Raw genomic sequence first — 16,677 nt, 5'->3', positions numbered from 1 at the left:
AAGATATGTCACTACCACAAGAGTGTTAGCTTTCGACTTGTCTTTCTGGGTAATTCCTTTGTTATAATAAGGAAGGCATGAGGAGGTTTTATTCCGAGGTTACTGACACTGGTGCAATCTACTCCTACATAATAATTTTGTTGAGTAATCGCTCTCATTTCCACAAATGAACTCTAATTAAACACAACTCCAATTATTTGTAGCCATTTTACCTTTTGACCTCTCAACTCTAGCTAGCTTACACCGTGATTCATACACTACAGGCAGTGCATCATTATGCCTTCCTGTGGAAACTTATAATTGCCCATAGCCTCGTACCACTTTGCGAAAAAGCTAATTTTGTTTTTAGTATAAAATGCTTGTTGTGAAACCTCATTGAAACTGCACAAGCTTGAGAGTTCATAGCAAGTACAAACTGTAGTTATTTCAATCTTCATAGTAGAGTTAAGTTGGCTGGATAAATCATAGAAAATTTATGCAGCAGCAATGCAGAAGCACTAAAATAAGCTTAGGTACGGGTTTTTCCAAATAAATTTACATAATTTTGACATGCCCTAAAAATGCTAAATACGTTAAAAGGGATTGAAAATATCAGTTTAAAACAATGCAGAATATTTAATTAAAAATTGTAGTGTACTGGCTTCTAAAGTTCATGACCAGCTTACACAAAAATATTTAAAGAGAATATGTCTCTCTTCAATTGCTTGAAGGTTTGTTTTGTGTTCCTATAAACTGTTTAAGCTGTGACTGCCAGAGACAGCTGAGACAAAGGTTTGACTCAAAAAGACTAATCAATGCACAGCCTAAATACTAACAACAAATTGGCTTCAGTTATGTAAATTATGTAAAAACGTTTACTATCTGATTTATTGAACCTTAAAGTATCTACTTAAAGGTTCTTTGAGCAAATACTAATTACACAACTGGCTATTTTACCGGTTTACCAAAAGTCTGTAAATCATCAAAAACCTTACCAAAAATGCACTTTAGCCACAATTTCCTGACAATTCCAAGAATTGCTAATTTTAAATTTGATCCTATGATATATGAAACTAAAAGAGAGAAAGATTGATGCATTCTACTAACAAATATTTAAAATGTTGTTGAGCCTCTTTACGAAACAACGTGAAATGGTAGTTAACATCTGCGCTGTAGGTAAGAGATGTGCAGCGCGATGAGTAACTTCCTAGAGACGAGAGATCTTTAAAAGATTTATGCCAGGTTACTGACCTCATTTATATAATTCTAATTGGTAATCTGGCAGCCTAATGTGGTTTGAGAAATTGTCATACGTTTTGATGCAGCGCAAAAACGAAATAGGCTTACATGTATCTGCACATTTATTCCTAAATTTCAGGTACCGGTAGCGGTCAATTGATGCAGGTGTTAGAGTCACGGTATTCCAAGCCAAGGGTCGAGATTTGAAATCCTGAATGATGTGACTTATTTTTCCAAACACCAGTGGTGACTTTGGGCAGGCTGATGAATAAACATGGCTAGGACCATAATAATTATTGGCTATAGTTCTAACATAAAATTTAGCAAATGCTTTGTGTTTGCAATTTGGAGATACTAATTTACGTGTATTTTTTTATATTTGAATTTAATTAGATCTAACAAGATTACTCAGAGAGTTTATGAAAGTCGGATCTTATAGTAGGCTTTTCTCTGACATCAAAGCACCTTAGACATTTATAACAATATTAATTATGTATTTTATATACCATCACCTCAACTAATACCTGTAGCTAAAAAGCATAACTATGTTCAGACAAATTACCACGTAGACTAAATTATAATAGAGTGCTTATCAAAGGCAGTTGGCAACCTACCATAGACCTGTAAGTAGCGGTTAGTAAACCAGGCTGATTTCTAAAAACAATGTAAAATGTAAACTTGCACAAAAAGTTATTAGGTTTTTGTCAGAAAATATCAATATTTTTCTATTATTTGCGATTGTTTTTTATGTTTGAGGTGATTTGATTGTCGAGATGTTTTAAGATTAAAATCGAAAAAGCTTGATCGCGGTTAAAACACTCAGATCTAGCAAAAATGTGATTACGGCATTTATAATTACAAAAAGATCGACAGAATAGAGTTGTGTAATGTATCAACTCGAACACAAAACCCGATATCAGCTATCACAATGATAACATCATGAAAATGTGATATTCGTTAACATAGTGTAATGTCATGTTACAAAAATGTGATTATTGCGTCCATAGCAGCAAAGAGACCAACAGATTAGAGACACGTGATGCTACAACTTGAACACAATAGCAAATATCAATTTTAGTAACTATAGCAACTAGTGACATCATTTCACACATATTTTCCTCTGAAAATTTTAATCACGATAAAGTTTTGTCTATTTTCATCTTGAAGCATCCTGGCAGTCAAATGTCTTTAAACATAAAAATCAATAGCAAATGATGGAAGATACCAAAACTTTTAAATAAAATCTAGTACAATTTACCATATTTTAATATATTTACTATATATTTTAATATATTTTATTATATTTTTTTGCGAGCGTTTAGCATATTTTAATATATTTACTTTCAAAATGTTAGCTTGAGATTAAAAATGTTTGTCTGCCATAATACAGAAATGTTATGCTTTTCAAACTTGAATTAAACACTTGCTGACTGATATTGGCAGACCTTACAATGCTAGCGGTTGCACAACAATCTACACATGTAGTTGATGGAACTAAGAAACTGACCATCTATAGTTGAAGAAAGCTCAGTGAGGCTTGAAACTGTCTAGATCTTATCAAACTAGGCTCTCTTTGCGTTTGGCCAACGTACTAGAAAAGCGGACTTCCTGATCCAACAGATAACTCATCTTAGAAGGCAGCCGTACGTCTGTAATGATCTGCGTTAAGACAGGCACAGCAAATACCTCGTTACTATGGTTACAGGCTGCAAGGCTTGTGATTGGTTCACTTCATCTGACACTGTATTTATTAATTGAGTTTCTGGTAGAGGCAGACCAGCTGACTAGTGGATGGCAAGGAGGACAGAGAAAGTGAATTCACGATGAAGATGTCTATCGCTCTAGCTCTCTTCGCTGCCTCAATTTCGATGTCTTGGTATGTAGAAGCTTGTAGAAAATTTGTTTCAAAACTTTTCATTTGTTTAGTTGTTCTGTGCTTACAAAATTTAAGACCTATAGTGTTAGTTTTATAATAATCTTGTTTGATATTTTTTGTGGTGTAACAATATGTCGCTATGAGTGGTTGGGTGAAATAGTACAATTATCAGAATGCACTAAGTTATTCTAGGTTGGAAATATAAGTTTGAGCTGATTTTATCTCAGTACAGTAAGCCTCTGTTGAATTTAAAAAGCATTTTTATGCAAATTCTTAGGAAATCGTGAATACAAAGAATGCAGTTGTAAGGTGATGCATTAAAGAACAGGAAATAACTTACAATTTCGAGGCTATAAACTTAAATACAAGTACATGGTGATTATGGCTGCTATTTGTGTTGCTAGATGACTACTGGAGGATGTTTTTAAATGTTGATGATTGTAATAGCACTGAATAATTACTGGCAGCCTAAATATGCCAATGATTTGCTTACGTTAGTTTATACCAAATCTATAGTTTTAAAAGTTGGTTTAATAACGCGTTAATAACACACTACTTCGATAACAGTATGTAATAACATTGTTCACACTATTAGCAACCCATCCGTGTTTACATCAACAAATAGTCTCTAAGATGGAGTTCTTATTATACAATGCGGTCATAGAAATGATGAAATGCTAGTCCAGCAGCAAATGTCACAAAATTATAGATCAAGCAATCTGCAATGACCTGCCACCATCGCTCAAGTAGTGCACAATGCACAGGCTGTCGCAAATACTCGGCAAATGCTTGGCGAACTATCAGAAAGATTTGGCTGCTGCAATCTTTCCCAAAGTGTCGGGCTGCGTCGACAATGCTCGGTTTACGGTGCAAGTGGTCAACGGAAAATGGCGAGACACCAACGATGACAAGCGGCGATACAGTGTGAACCAGTCTTAACTCACTTGTCATTTGAGGTTATTTTTAATTATCCGTTTCAATTTTTTATTAATAGCAAATGGAATTGCTGTATTGAGACAAAAGGTGTGCTTTGTTAAGTTAACCTAAAAGACCCTTACAAACGCACACTTTGTTTGGCCAATTGAAAGTCTGGGAAAGGGAAGTTCGATTACGCTAGAATCGACTGTTTAGTTTGATCGAATAGCTGAATTTTCTAAATCTAAATCAAGGTCAGCGAGTATGTAGATGCAAGAACCGAGTTTGTTACATCTAGTCAAATATCAGATTATAAGTTTACTTAAGAGTTAAATGACAGACAAGACCACATAATTTAAACTGGGCATTTTTATTAGATGTTTGAGATCCATTCTGAGTTAAATATTAACTTGCACAAAACTTTAGTAGGTTTTATCAGAAATTATTGGAATGTTCCTATCATTTGGAATTTCTTTTGACATTTGAGGAGATCTGACTGCTAGAATGTTTTAAGTTTAAAATCAGCAAAACTTAATCCCGGATGAAACGCTCAGATCAAGCAAAAGTGTGATTATGGCGTTTATCGCTGCAAAGAGACCAATAAAATAGAGACGATTTTAGCTGCGACTTGAATGCAATAGATACCAGCTATAACAACGATAGACACTAGTGACGTCATTTTGAATGTATTTTTCATCTGAGTGTTTTAACAGAGGTCAAGTTTTGTTGATTTCGATTTTGAAAGGCTTTGGCAGTCATATTCCTTAAAACATCAAAAAATATTGCAAATGATAGAAATATATCAATATTTTTTAGCCAGATAGGCTAAAATTTTAGGTAAGCTCATTTTTAAGTACTAAATCGAATAAGTACCAAATCGGTGGTAACTTACAAACTTACCACTTACTGAGCACAGACTAGCCAATTACGTCGGCACTCGCATTGATCTCTTCAGTAGTGCAAAGCTCCTGCTCGTGTTATCAACTATTCTATTTGTATAGGCAGTAGACCAGAACTGACATTGATCTTTGTATATCTTCACAGGGCCACTCCAATCGATATTCGTCACAGCATCCACCTTTCTGTGCTTGCTCCAGATGATCCTGGTTTTCAACTTGCCAATCTTGAGAGAATTGCCAATGAAATCTTATCAGCTAGAAGGTAAAAACCCATGTTTTATCCACCGGCCAAATTTATCAGATCGAATGACAATTTTACACATCAGATGAGATGATAAATAACACCTAATATGTTACAAAATGAGTTGAAAATATTAACGTTTGTCCTGAATCACGTACCATAGATGCTTTAATAATGTAAACCTTCTCTTGCAAAAGACGAGATTCAACTTTACACAATTTTTTGTGAAATGCAAAGAAATTTGTGTAAAGTTATTGCATCAATTTATATAAAAAAATCATAGCTTTTTTGTTAGACTAAATTTATAGCTCTCAAATTATATTTGAATAAACAGAATCACGCAGTTAACCTTAAAAATATCATCTTTTCTTTTGCCACACTTGAGAGAAAAACTATGTATAGGAGTATCTATATTATATATGCTAGTACTCTGACAGTCTAGTGTGTTGTGAGAGATTGTCAGGTATGTCGATAAAGGAAAGATAATATGTAGATGCACAATTATTCAGAAATATATAAGGCCACTTTATTAGCAGATGTTTTAGTTTTGTCTACCAAGGTAAATGTCTACCAAGTCTGTCTTTCAGCGGACAAACAAACGTCGGTTTTATTATAGTAAATATATGCTTTTTTTTTTACTTTGTTTTAGACATAATATTGTTTCTTTTTCTTTGCAGCATAGACTTTGCTGTGGAAAATAGTGAAAAAAATTGATTTAAATTAACATTGAAGGTGTGCACTCCTCTTAACATAAAATTATTGTAATCATGGAGCCTAAACCAAATGTAAGTGACAAGGAAAAGGAGAAGAGCTGTCGATACAAACCAATAATACCATAACTAATGTACAGTCAGTAAATCAAAGTTTAGCTTGATTTTTTGAAGGCCAAAGGGGTGGGCTTAGAAAAAGATTGGAACAGCTGAGGCTATATAAATCTATTCACGCTTTGTAGAACAAGAAAATACCTATAACATGAACGTCCTCGAAACGGATTATTTACATTGTAGGGGTGTCTACTATATAATTATGTTTTATAAACTAAAAGTTCCGTAACCGCATGTACTGAGTTTGAAGTTTACTGTTTGCCATTCTAGTCATCGGTGACACAAACTACATAAAAGTAACCAGACATTGTCAGTAACTTAAGAAAATATCTAAAATCACATCAAAAAGAATTCAAATATAATCCCATTTGACATCATTATACAAAATGTCGAAGTATAGCAATTTAGATGAGAGATAGATAACTACCACAAGTCTGTTCTTATGAACTTTGTTGACATATTATAACACAGGTCGTAATACAGTCAAAGTTTTACACAACTAAATATAATATATTTACTGATATAAACTGCTGCCCTTGTTTGGTATGCTATGATTATTGCGAGAGCGACCTTGGTGTAGGGGTTTAGAAAGCGTGACCTGCAAACAATTCTCGTGAAAACGTCATTAGTGGTGACAGCTATTACATTCAACCTTAAATTTGTCCCTGCAACTGGAAATGTCTCCAGACATCAAGGTTTTTTACCACTAGACTCAGACATGTCCAGTCAAAATCACAGATCCATTGTTTGTGCAACTATACTGTTACAAACGCACACACAGCCTCAGTTTGCAGTAAGCTAAACAGATACCATACTTGATTTTTGAGGGATTGCTTACACATTATTATTTTGTTTCACATTATTATTTGTCATAAATATTGTATCAATAACTATTTTACTCTATGTTAAGTAAATGTATAGTCAACTATGTAATATGTTTAATGTCATTCATTTAATTATTTTCTTATAAGATTACACATAGCACAATGTCAAACAGGCTGAGAATTCTGTAAATGATCAAATCTTGAAGTTCAGATTTCAGAGAGCGAGGCAGAAGTTGAATTTGGAGCACTTGTCTTATAGGCATATGTAGCTTGCCTCCCATACATCTACTTAACTTTTAACAAATGAAGCAATTTATGCTTTTTTACCTAGATTTACTACTAGGAAGTAGAACGATCAAGATATCTTGGTATCTTAAGCCATTATTAAGTACAAAAATCAGCCAGCAAAACAGTAGAGATTTATGTATTCTTTGATAGCTTCCTCGGCGTGTGACAGGTGATTAGAGCTGTAAACACGAAACTCTGGCTATTTTGACTAATTAAATTAACAAGTAGTTTTCATGTTTGAATTAAAGGATTTCAAGATAACATAAATTATCTTTAATAGCTTCCAACATACAGTAAGTGCAGCGGGTGTTAGGGATGAAAGTGCAGCGGGTGTAGGGATCTTGAGGCAGCTATTCATCGCTTGTTTCTGAATATTCACGACTGACTAATTATGATGCACTTCTGCTGCATAGCAATCCTTTTTCCTTTTGGCTTCATGTAGCTAGTAGACCGACTAACTAGTACATTATTCTGCAGCGGGTCCCAAGCAAAAGCTTTACCTGCGCTCAGCCTAAAGCCAAACACTTGATTTTAAAATTTGTTGTTACATTTTCATACATTCTACCAGTTTTTCATAGTAAAACATTTATGTTCAAAGTTTTAAAAGCATTGCTTGATTTTAGTCTAAAATGTTAGCTGACTAACTTGGTCTGTAAGCAACTCCTCCCAGATTAAGCTTGCTTAACTGCAAACAGCGGTCATGCATATTTATAAGAGCATTATTGCCTAAGCTATAGCTCTGTCGACATGTCAGTGTCCAGTTGTAAAATAAATCTCAGCGATTGATAACATTCCAGCTGCGAACAGCAAGTTAAGGATGTGATTCCTGTCACTTCTAGTTGCCTTTTTTAAGAGTTTGACCTTGACCTGTTGTTTGCCGATCAGGCATTTTAGACCACTCAGCCACGGCTGCTGTCCTTGCTGATATGATTAGATACATAGGCCTACCTCCCTAGGCAATGTTCTTTTTTATCACCTACATGCATACCCTTTAATCTAGTTTAAAGCTTTCAAAAGGTTATGGAGATTATTGCCTATGAACTTTGGTCTTTATGTTTTAGGGAAGGACGGAGTTCACAACTTGGTAAGTTTGTTTCCTTTATTTGTCAGCTAGGTGTTCATGAATATGGATAAGTAGAGATGACATTTCTAAGATAAAGTGCTGTCAGTGGGGTCACATACTTATAAAAATGGTTCTGCATGAGTAGGAAAGAATAATATTTCTACAGAGGATCACCAGCTAAAGTGTAACCGCTATTTTACTGGAAAATATGGAATTGTCTTACTACGATGTAATAGGCTGAAGAACTGCTTTGTTATTCAAAAATTATCTCTTGAGTTAAAAATAAAAGCTTTTAAAGATAAACCTGCACAAAACTTTAGTGAATTTTATTCAAAAGTATTTGTACTTTTCCATCATTTGAGATGTTTTTGGTGTTTGAGATGATCTCATTGCCAGCATGTTTCAAGATCAAAATTGGCAAAATTTGATCGTGGTTGAAATGCTCAAATCAAGGAAAGTGCAATTATGAGATCTGTAGTTGCAAAGAAACTAACAGAATAAAAACGCGGAGCAATGCAACTTCGACGCAGTAGCCGATATCAACTATAACAACAATCGCGACAAGTTACGTCATTTCGCACGGATTGTTCTTATGAGAATTTTAACTGCAATCAGGTTTTATCGATTGTAATCTTGAGACATCCTGGCAGTCAAATCACCTCAAACATCAAAAATAATTGCAAATGATAGAAAAATACTAGTAGTTTCTGGCAAAGTCTGGTAAAATTTTGTGCAAGTTGATATTAAAATTTTACATATTAGATTCATTAACACCCTGTGAGAAATCTTCAGGCGTAATAATTATATGTAAAATTATTCTGCAATACTACCTGGTTGTCAGTTAATGCAGTTGTTAAGCTCTTGATTCAACATGGCAAAAGTTGAGAGATAGCATTTTGTGTGACTCAATTTGTCTTTCAAAACTTTAAGTGTGGCTCGGGATAGACGAACAGAACGAGCACTTATCATAGTAAAGAAGATGGCAGCTGCCAAATATCACGAGCTCTGACAAAGAGATTTATATGAATAGTTTTGAGGATAAAAATATATTTACATAAATTAGGCATAGTTTTTCAGAATAAAGTCATGCCTTCTGAAAATAAAAAAGGTTTTATTATTGCAGGTTTTTGCTAATCTAGTGACAATTGTAAGAATGCTGGTGGAAGTAAGATTCAAACACGTGTGACTGAGAAGCAATGCTGACTTAGCCGCTTGAAGTTTAAATTTAATCAGAGCTTTGAATGCAACTACCATATATTTCATTTACCTTCTACGATAAGCCTAACCACAGTATAATTTTTCTAAAGCAGCTGTTAATAGGGGGGATGTTTTATGTTTTGTTCATGGATTTTCACGCTGCCAGCATCTTGTGTTTATTTAAAAGTCACCTTTTATTTATTTACTTATTTATTTATTTATTTGATAATGCCTTTTTTACAGCTTTAAAATGAGTAATGGCAATATCAGTTGATGATCATGCTGTCTGATTACATCCAAGTTACATTTAGTAGTTAGTATAAACCCGGGTGACTAGATTACAAACATTCATTCTTATGTATTCTTTATATTCAAAAACATTCTTCTATTTTTAATGGTATATATTCTCTAAATGAAAAATCTATTTGCTATATTATGAAGCTCTGATCACGCAGTCTTGTTTGAAACCATCATATTGAAAAGATGATATAGTTTGTAACAGAAGTGCTTCACAAAGGGTCGCTATGTGCAGGGTTCAAATTCATGGAATTCAGCTTGATAGGCAAACACCTGCACTAATCCAACCAAATTCTCAAATTTCTGTATACTCATACAATAATCAAATCGGTTAACATATTTGATGTTAACTATATGTTAATATAGTTAACATCAAATATTTTACCATCAGTTGAAATATTCTCGCATATTAATATAGTATGCGAGAATATTTTATCTGATATTAAAATATTCTCGCAAGAGGGAAGAGTTGTAAGCGGGAACTGCCAGTGATCCGTGGGTTGTCTCCAGCTTATTTAGTGTGAAAAGCATTGCCAGGTTAAAATGACAATCTTACACCTTTTGTATTCCATATCAATGTGCCACAATATTTCTAAATAGAAACTACCTTCGCAAGCACTAAAGATAGCAGTCATCAATGGACGCATTTATGGGTTGTGGTCATGGAAGCAGTGTAGCGATGTGTGCTAAAAACTCACATGCATGCTGTGGGCCTTCTTCCACAGCATGCATGTGGGCCATCTTCCAGAACATGCTGTGGGCAATCTTCTACAGCATGTATGGCAGATGAAAGAAAAAAGTTCTTGGACACTTGCTGTAAAATGCTAATATGTTAATCAATATTTCATCTGATGCAAAATACAAAAATGAGCTTGCTTGTATTTTTGCTTATTTCTCTATCGCTATATATGTGACACATACAATATGGGTATAGCTTGATGGCTACAATACAAAAAAATATTGATTTAGGTTCTGAAACATAGGACTGTTTCCTTTCTAATATTTAGGTTGTTGGCAAATAGCATTTGAAATAAAATCAAAGTAACTCCCTCCCTCTCCCTTCCCTCCTTCCAGGCCAAAGAGAAACTGACGCTTTGTTATTGTTGTGTAGGAACCAGCGTTGAAAGACCTTTCATTATTGTTATTGTCGTATTTATTTTAGCTCATGAGAACCCTTTTCGTAAGACACCCCAGTGCGACTACAACTCTGTATTCAGAACGATGGATGGAACTTGCAATAACATACACAACCCTTGGATAGGAGCAGCTAAAACACCTCTTCATCGAATGACACTACAAAAGTACCAAGATGGTAGGTATACTAGAAAATTCTTCAATGATCAGACAACCTACATGTGTGCTAGACACAAAAACATTTGGAGATGTGTTGAGAAATAGAGATTTTGTGTTCAGTTCATCAGGTGATTGTACATATATGTACAATCACCTATATACCACCATATATAAGTCAATATAGACCGCTCACCATATAATCATATATTAATCACCCATATATATTAAAGAAGTTTAGTGTGATAACAAAGTTAGTATTATACAAATAAAAACTAGGTACAGTCCAAAATTTTAGACAAATTCGATGTTTCTCTTCTCAATAATGAAATTCTGTTGTTGCATGTCCAAAACTTTTCGCCTTCAAATTTTCCAGCCTATGTCATAATATTCACACACTATGGCGTAAAACTACATGTATTTGAATGCATTTAGAATTTTCATATGGAAACATATGGAACATGTTTAGCATTTGGAACCAGATCTACAAAAAGACTTGTCTTCTCTTGCTGTTCCCTTTAAATGAAAACAGGTACTGAAGCTGCAGACTCATAGCTACATAATTATTAATTTTATTTTCAGTTAATAAAAACAGTATCAACAACCATAATGTTTTGAAACTCTGTCTTGCAGGTGAGCTCCTGAGATCTTCTGCAAGTTAGTTATTATAAACTCTTAAACATTATTTACCACAGTCGCTTAAAAGTAACCAAAAAGAATGAATATTTGTTATAGGTCTGAGTTCACCCCGCCAGATGTACTACTACACCCAGTCTATCCTTCCAACAGCTCGGAGAGTGTCTCTCAGTGTTCACATGACTACGAGCAACACGAGCACGGCTTTCTCTAGTCTCCTTATGAACCTTGGCCAGTTTATAGACCATGACATAGCGCTGAGTCCAGAATCAGGAGGAGAAGGGGGTGAAGATGCCAATAAGTATGCTAATCAATATAATCCGATACAGCAAATATGTCGATTTACGTTATGATAAAAACACAGCTAGAAATTATTGTCTATTTTTATTTCTTTTTTTGGGATTTAAGACATCTACAACTAAGCAAAAAAGACCATAATTTGAAGGATTCTAGACTAAAATGAACCTGTTACGGTTTCTTTGAATTTAAACTCAAAGCTACTATCAGTAATAAACAGAAAACAAAAAATAAAGAACACTAGTTATATTGATCAGTATCTCTTATCTTATCAGTATCTCTTTTTTGTAGTTTAATATATCTGATCAGTCAGATTATCGATGCTAAAAGTCTGTTCACAAAACAATGTTACAATTGCATTCTACTCAGAACTTCCATATCATTGGTTCTTAACCTTAATAGACGTACTGAAATCACCCGTTTCATATGCCCTTTCACCCAACCATTTTTATTGAAAAATACAATATGGTTTTTTTCACATTTAAGAAAGGTATCTGTTTTACTGGCACACAAAATCAACTGTGCAATTATTTCACTGTGTTCAAAGAACAAAACCAATGCAATGCATAAAACTTTCATAAAGACATGACCTTGAAAATCAGTGTGTCTTCCGCTGTTGTCTTTGAGAGGCCTCTACCAAGACGGACTTACTGTGCATTAACCTCACTGTGTTCAAAGAACAAGACCATCACAATGCATGAACTCACTACAAATTACCTATCTTTTCATAAAGACATGGCCTCTCAAATCAGTGTGATTTCTACTGTTGTCTTTGAGAGGCCTCCAACCGGACGGATTTACTGAACCCCAACGGTTCGATCAGCCCCAGTTTAAAAATCGCTAATTTATATCAACAGGACACAGTGTTGTGAGGCGTCTCCTGAGCTTTACCGAGACAGTCTTAAAGAATGTTTTCCGATCTCTACAACCAATGATCCAATTTACAGAAGAAGTTGCATTCCATTCTTGAGATCTGCACCAGTTCCAGGGTTTCCTAACCAACCAGGTGAATGAACTAACGACATGTATTGCAGCGTTGCTTAGGTTACTAATGAGTCTAAATGTATTAGGTAATTATTTAACCAGTTGGAGGCGTTAAAAACAACTTTACCACTTATGATAGCTACTATTTGTCTTACGTAAAGCTATCTAATATTTTTTGAGCACCTGCACTACACATAAACCAATGAAATATTTTACTTTCTGATTGAAGTTTGTCTAATTACAAGACAAATATTATTTAGTTGCCTAGTAACAAATTTTTTTAATCGATTTTTCCTGGTGTTCTGTTTTCTCAGAATAGGCAACAAGTATCTAAGAATGCTACTTTTTAGTAGATCTAAAGGTTTAACCATTTGAAGCCCACTCTTGTACATACAAGCGGGCTCTCTGATCCCCACCCATACTAACAATTTCTCATCAACTGTGAAAGTACTTGGGCTAGCACAGCTTCTCTAAGCTGATTAAATTTTTGAGGCTACAAGCTTGTAGAACTCAATGAAGAGATCTGCAATCAAATAAAGTAATATTTTTCACATCCGTTCAAAGAAGTGATGTTTCAGAGATAGCTGTGTAAAGATAATGAATTTAGTACACTGCATCTGATAGATTAGGTATAATATACATAATCTATCAGATGCAGTGTCTTAAAATCATTATCTTAGTAACAAATATTATTTTTTATTAATAGAAAATAATACAAATACTTTGAGTGCAAAGCTCTTGTTGCCAAAGAGAAGCTTTTTAGTTTTGAGTATTTTTGATTTTTCAATAATAAAAATTTCAGTCAGTTTGTCATTAGAAACTAAAGTTCTGTCAGCAGCCATTTTTGTGTCTCATTTGATTAGAAGTACGTTCAGCATGATGGCGATATCTCAAGAACTAATAGTTCATTCAACCATAAACTTAGAAATTACACAGAAAGCATAATATATACACAGTGACAATGATTTCATAATTCTACATAAACTGAATATGCCAAAAAAGCAAAACGAAACAGCATGACCGAGTTTATTTGGACGTGTATTTTCGTGTAGTTTCAGACGTAATATAAAAATTTGTTTCATAGGAAATAATACAGTAGACGCTCCTATAACTTATAACTCCTTTCACAAAAGTTTAGGAAACATGCATAACGTAACATGCATAACGTAACAGGCATAACGTAACGTGCATAATGTAACGTGCATAACATAAGGAATTTATGCAAAATTAGGATTAGGTAAGCAAAAACTCTCCCAACTATCTTGAGTCCTACCTTCAAAGTGTTAAAGAGACTAGATAACTGTAAGGATTAAAAGTATATTTACCAATACTGTAGTCAACCAAGTATTGCATAGGTACCTAAAACCTCACACCAAATTTGCTACATTTCAAACCTGTTCAGGTCAGAGAATCAGATGAGCTAAAAACTACAAAGGCCATTTAAACTGATTTGAGTGATGACAAAACAAAATTATACCAGCCATTTTTATGTTTCCCACGGCATTTGAGAAAGTTTATGATAACAAAAAGTAGACTCCTTTCAACTACTGACAATCCTAAAAAAAACCAACACATCGCAGTGTGTTATTTTAATAAAGGTCTTCAGCAGCTATCTTTTACATAAAATCTTGTTGACACCTAAATAGTTCGGGATCTTTCAACTGGTTGAGAAATAATATTTGTATCAAAAGGTGAACATTATTATAAAATTTGATAAAAAAATACACTTTTAGTTAGCTATCTAAACTTTCAGCCTTATCTTTATCTAAAATTCAATCACTGCTGCAACCTAGACAGGTAGAAATATGCTACAGCATAGGTTATGAGAAAAAGTTAGTCGGTTTTAGTACAAACTTGTAGACTTTTTGAAGTGCTTTTGGTTTGTCCTGAATGACTGGTTCATGCTAAGGACAGGTTGGTGCCATTCTGGGCTTTAATAAAAAGTACTCTTTAAAAAAATTCTTAAAAATAGAGATCCACTTGAATTTCATAATTATTGCAGTCAATTTTCCTAAAACTGGTCAAAATGATTCACTTGCAACATTAAAGATAGATCAATTAGAGATCAAGAGTCCAGACAATCGATACGAGGCTTCTGTAAGGACCATATAATGTTTCCTTTGCCAGAGATTGGCGCTGATAATGTACCTTAACTTCCATCATTTTTGTAGTTCAGAGATACCAGATGAATGACCTGACTTCTTACATAGATGCCTCTATGGTGTATGGCAGCACCACTCAGAGAGCACAAGCTCTCCGAAGCTATGTGGGAGGGAGGCTGAGATCCGAGGTATGTGTAAACAAGTTACAAGAAAAAATAGGAATGTTAACAATTCTGTTTAATATAGTTTCGTTGGTTGTTAATTTAAGCTCATGGATAAGCTAAAGTACCAACTGATGTGCAGTCAGGTGACTTAGGAAACATTTATTATACTGCGATCAATAAAGATCATTAATTTTATATATTACCCTTTAGTAAAGTACTTTTCAGGAATCTTTGAATATGTTTTGAAGTTTTGTTTTTGCCAAAACCTTTTGCAGAGAGATCGAGATGGCAAAGAGAGACTGCCAGATGCAGAAAGAAACCCTAGAGATTGCTTCAGAGGTAGAGAAGAATGTCGATACGCATCAGGAGATGTTAGAAACAGTGAACAAGGTCAGCCACAGCGTAGCTTTCTCTGTTTAGTGATTATGTATTATTGGGGTTATATTGGAAACACAACTCTGACATGACCCATAGTAGTTGGTATATAACGTTTTATTGCTTTGTATAAATGAAATAATTGTCTATGCTACCTGTAGACATAACATAAAAACTGGTTCCTTAGGAAATTGAACACAATGGACACTTTTATAACCTAATTATGTAAGAAATCTTATATAACATAAAGATTCGAGTTGGTGCAAGTTCTCAAATTTGATTTGAAAAGCAAAAGCTCTATAGTTAGCCTTGAAAATATCCTTTTTTCACTTGGAACTCGTGGGAGAAAAAATGACCCATAAGAGTATTTCTACTATATACTTGAACCCTGAAAGTCGCAAGTGCCGTGAGTGATCGTTAGGCATGCCGATAAAGCGTGGAGAGTAAGAACTTACACAGTTATTTTGATGTGCTGAGGGCAGACATCTTTGAAGGCAGACAACTAGTCTAGGTGTAGAGGTGTCAAACTGTGATGCTGAATGTCCTTTTGTTGAATCCTGTATGAGGCATTCTTTTCCAACCTTTGATTATGGCTTTTGATAGACTGGTCAAAATGGCTCTTATAGCTATAAAGATTGTATAAAGATTGAAATCATGTAGATCTTAATCAATTTCTAATTTCCATTTAGGTAAAAGTGCATTTGATTACTTGTTAAGCTCCAGACTGTCAGTGGACAGACTCAAGTATTGATTTGACAAAGCTTGCAATTTAACTGTGGAATGCCTCATTGGTTACCCTTTTCTGAGACTTTAACTTTCAACCTGCCAGTTACAGGAAATACGTGTTAGACCACGAGTTCACAGCTGCTTCTCTCATAAAATTCACTAAAGTAATTAATGCTAAAATTAATCACGTAAGAGTTAATTGGAAATATATATATTTCCGTCATAAATGCATCGCCACATCCACAAATCATATTAAAGGGGCCTTTAGCAGTGATGAACTTCACCCATAAAATAATACAATATATCAAATGAGCAGACATAAAATATCACTTGTGTTTTATATCTGTACTATAATTAGGAAACTGTCTGTCTGTGAGTTGAACCACGGGGTTAGAAAATTGGTTGAAAAATAGCTTTTTTATGGGACGCATACTCAGACTCTCTAACACCTGTGCCAATTG

General features: G+C 34.3%; 1 protein-coding gene across 1 annotated transcript in view; it reads left to right on the top strand.

The window, feature by feature from the left end:
* Positions 1 to 3,022: 3,022 nt before the first annotated feature.
* LOC137396197 (eosinophil peroxidase-like) overlaps positions 3,023 to 16,677 on the top strand; it is a 28,831-nt gene continuing 15,176 nt past the window's right edge. Inside the window, exons 1-8 of the mRNA XM_068082357.1 lie at positions 3,023 to 3,094; positions 5,054 to 5,170; positions 8,147 to 8,169; positions 10,805 to 10,954; positions 11,668 to 11,869; positions 12,723 to 12,871; positions 15,021 to 15,139; positions 15,391 to 15,505. Coding sequence (XP_067938458.1) covers positions 3,042 to 3,094; positions 5,054 to 5,170; positions 8,147 to 8,169; positions 10,805 to 10,954; positions 11,668 to 11,869; positions 12,723 to 12,871; positions 15,021 to 15,139; positions 15,391 to 15,505 — 928 coding nt within the window. The 5' untranslated portion in view covers positions 3,023 to 3,041. The remainder of the gene's footprint in view (positions 3,095 to 5,053; positions 5,171 to 8,146; positions 8,170 to 10,804; positions 10,955 to 11,667; positions 11,870 to 12,722; positions 12,872 to 15,020; positions 15,140 to 15,390; positions 15,506 to 16,677) is intronic.

The sequence above is a fragment of the Watersipora subatra genome, chromosome 5, assembly GCF_963576615.1.
Source record: "Watersipora subatra chromosome 5, tzWatSuba1.1, whole genome shotgun sequence".
In the NCBI taxonomy this organism is placed as follows: domain Eukaryota; kingdom Metazoa; phylum Bryozoa; class Gymnolaemata; order Cheilostomatida; family Watersiporidae; genus Watersipora; species Watersipora subatra.
Note: the sequence above shows the minus strand (reverse complement) of the source record. Positions and strands in the feature narration are given on the sequence as shown.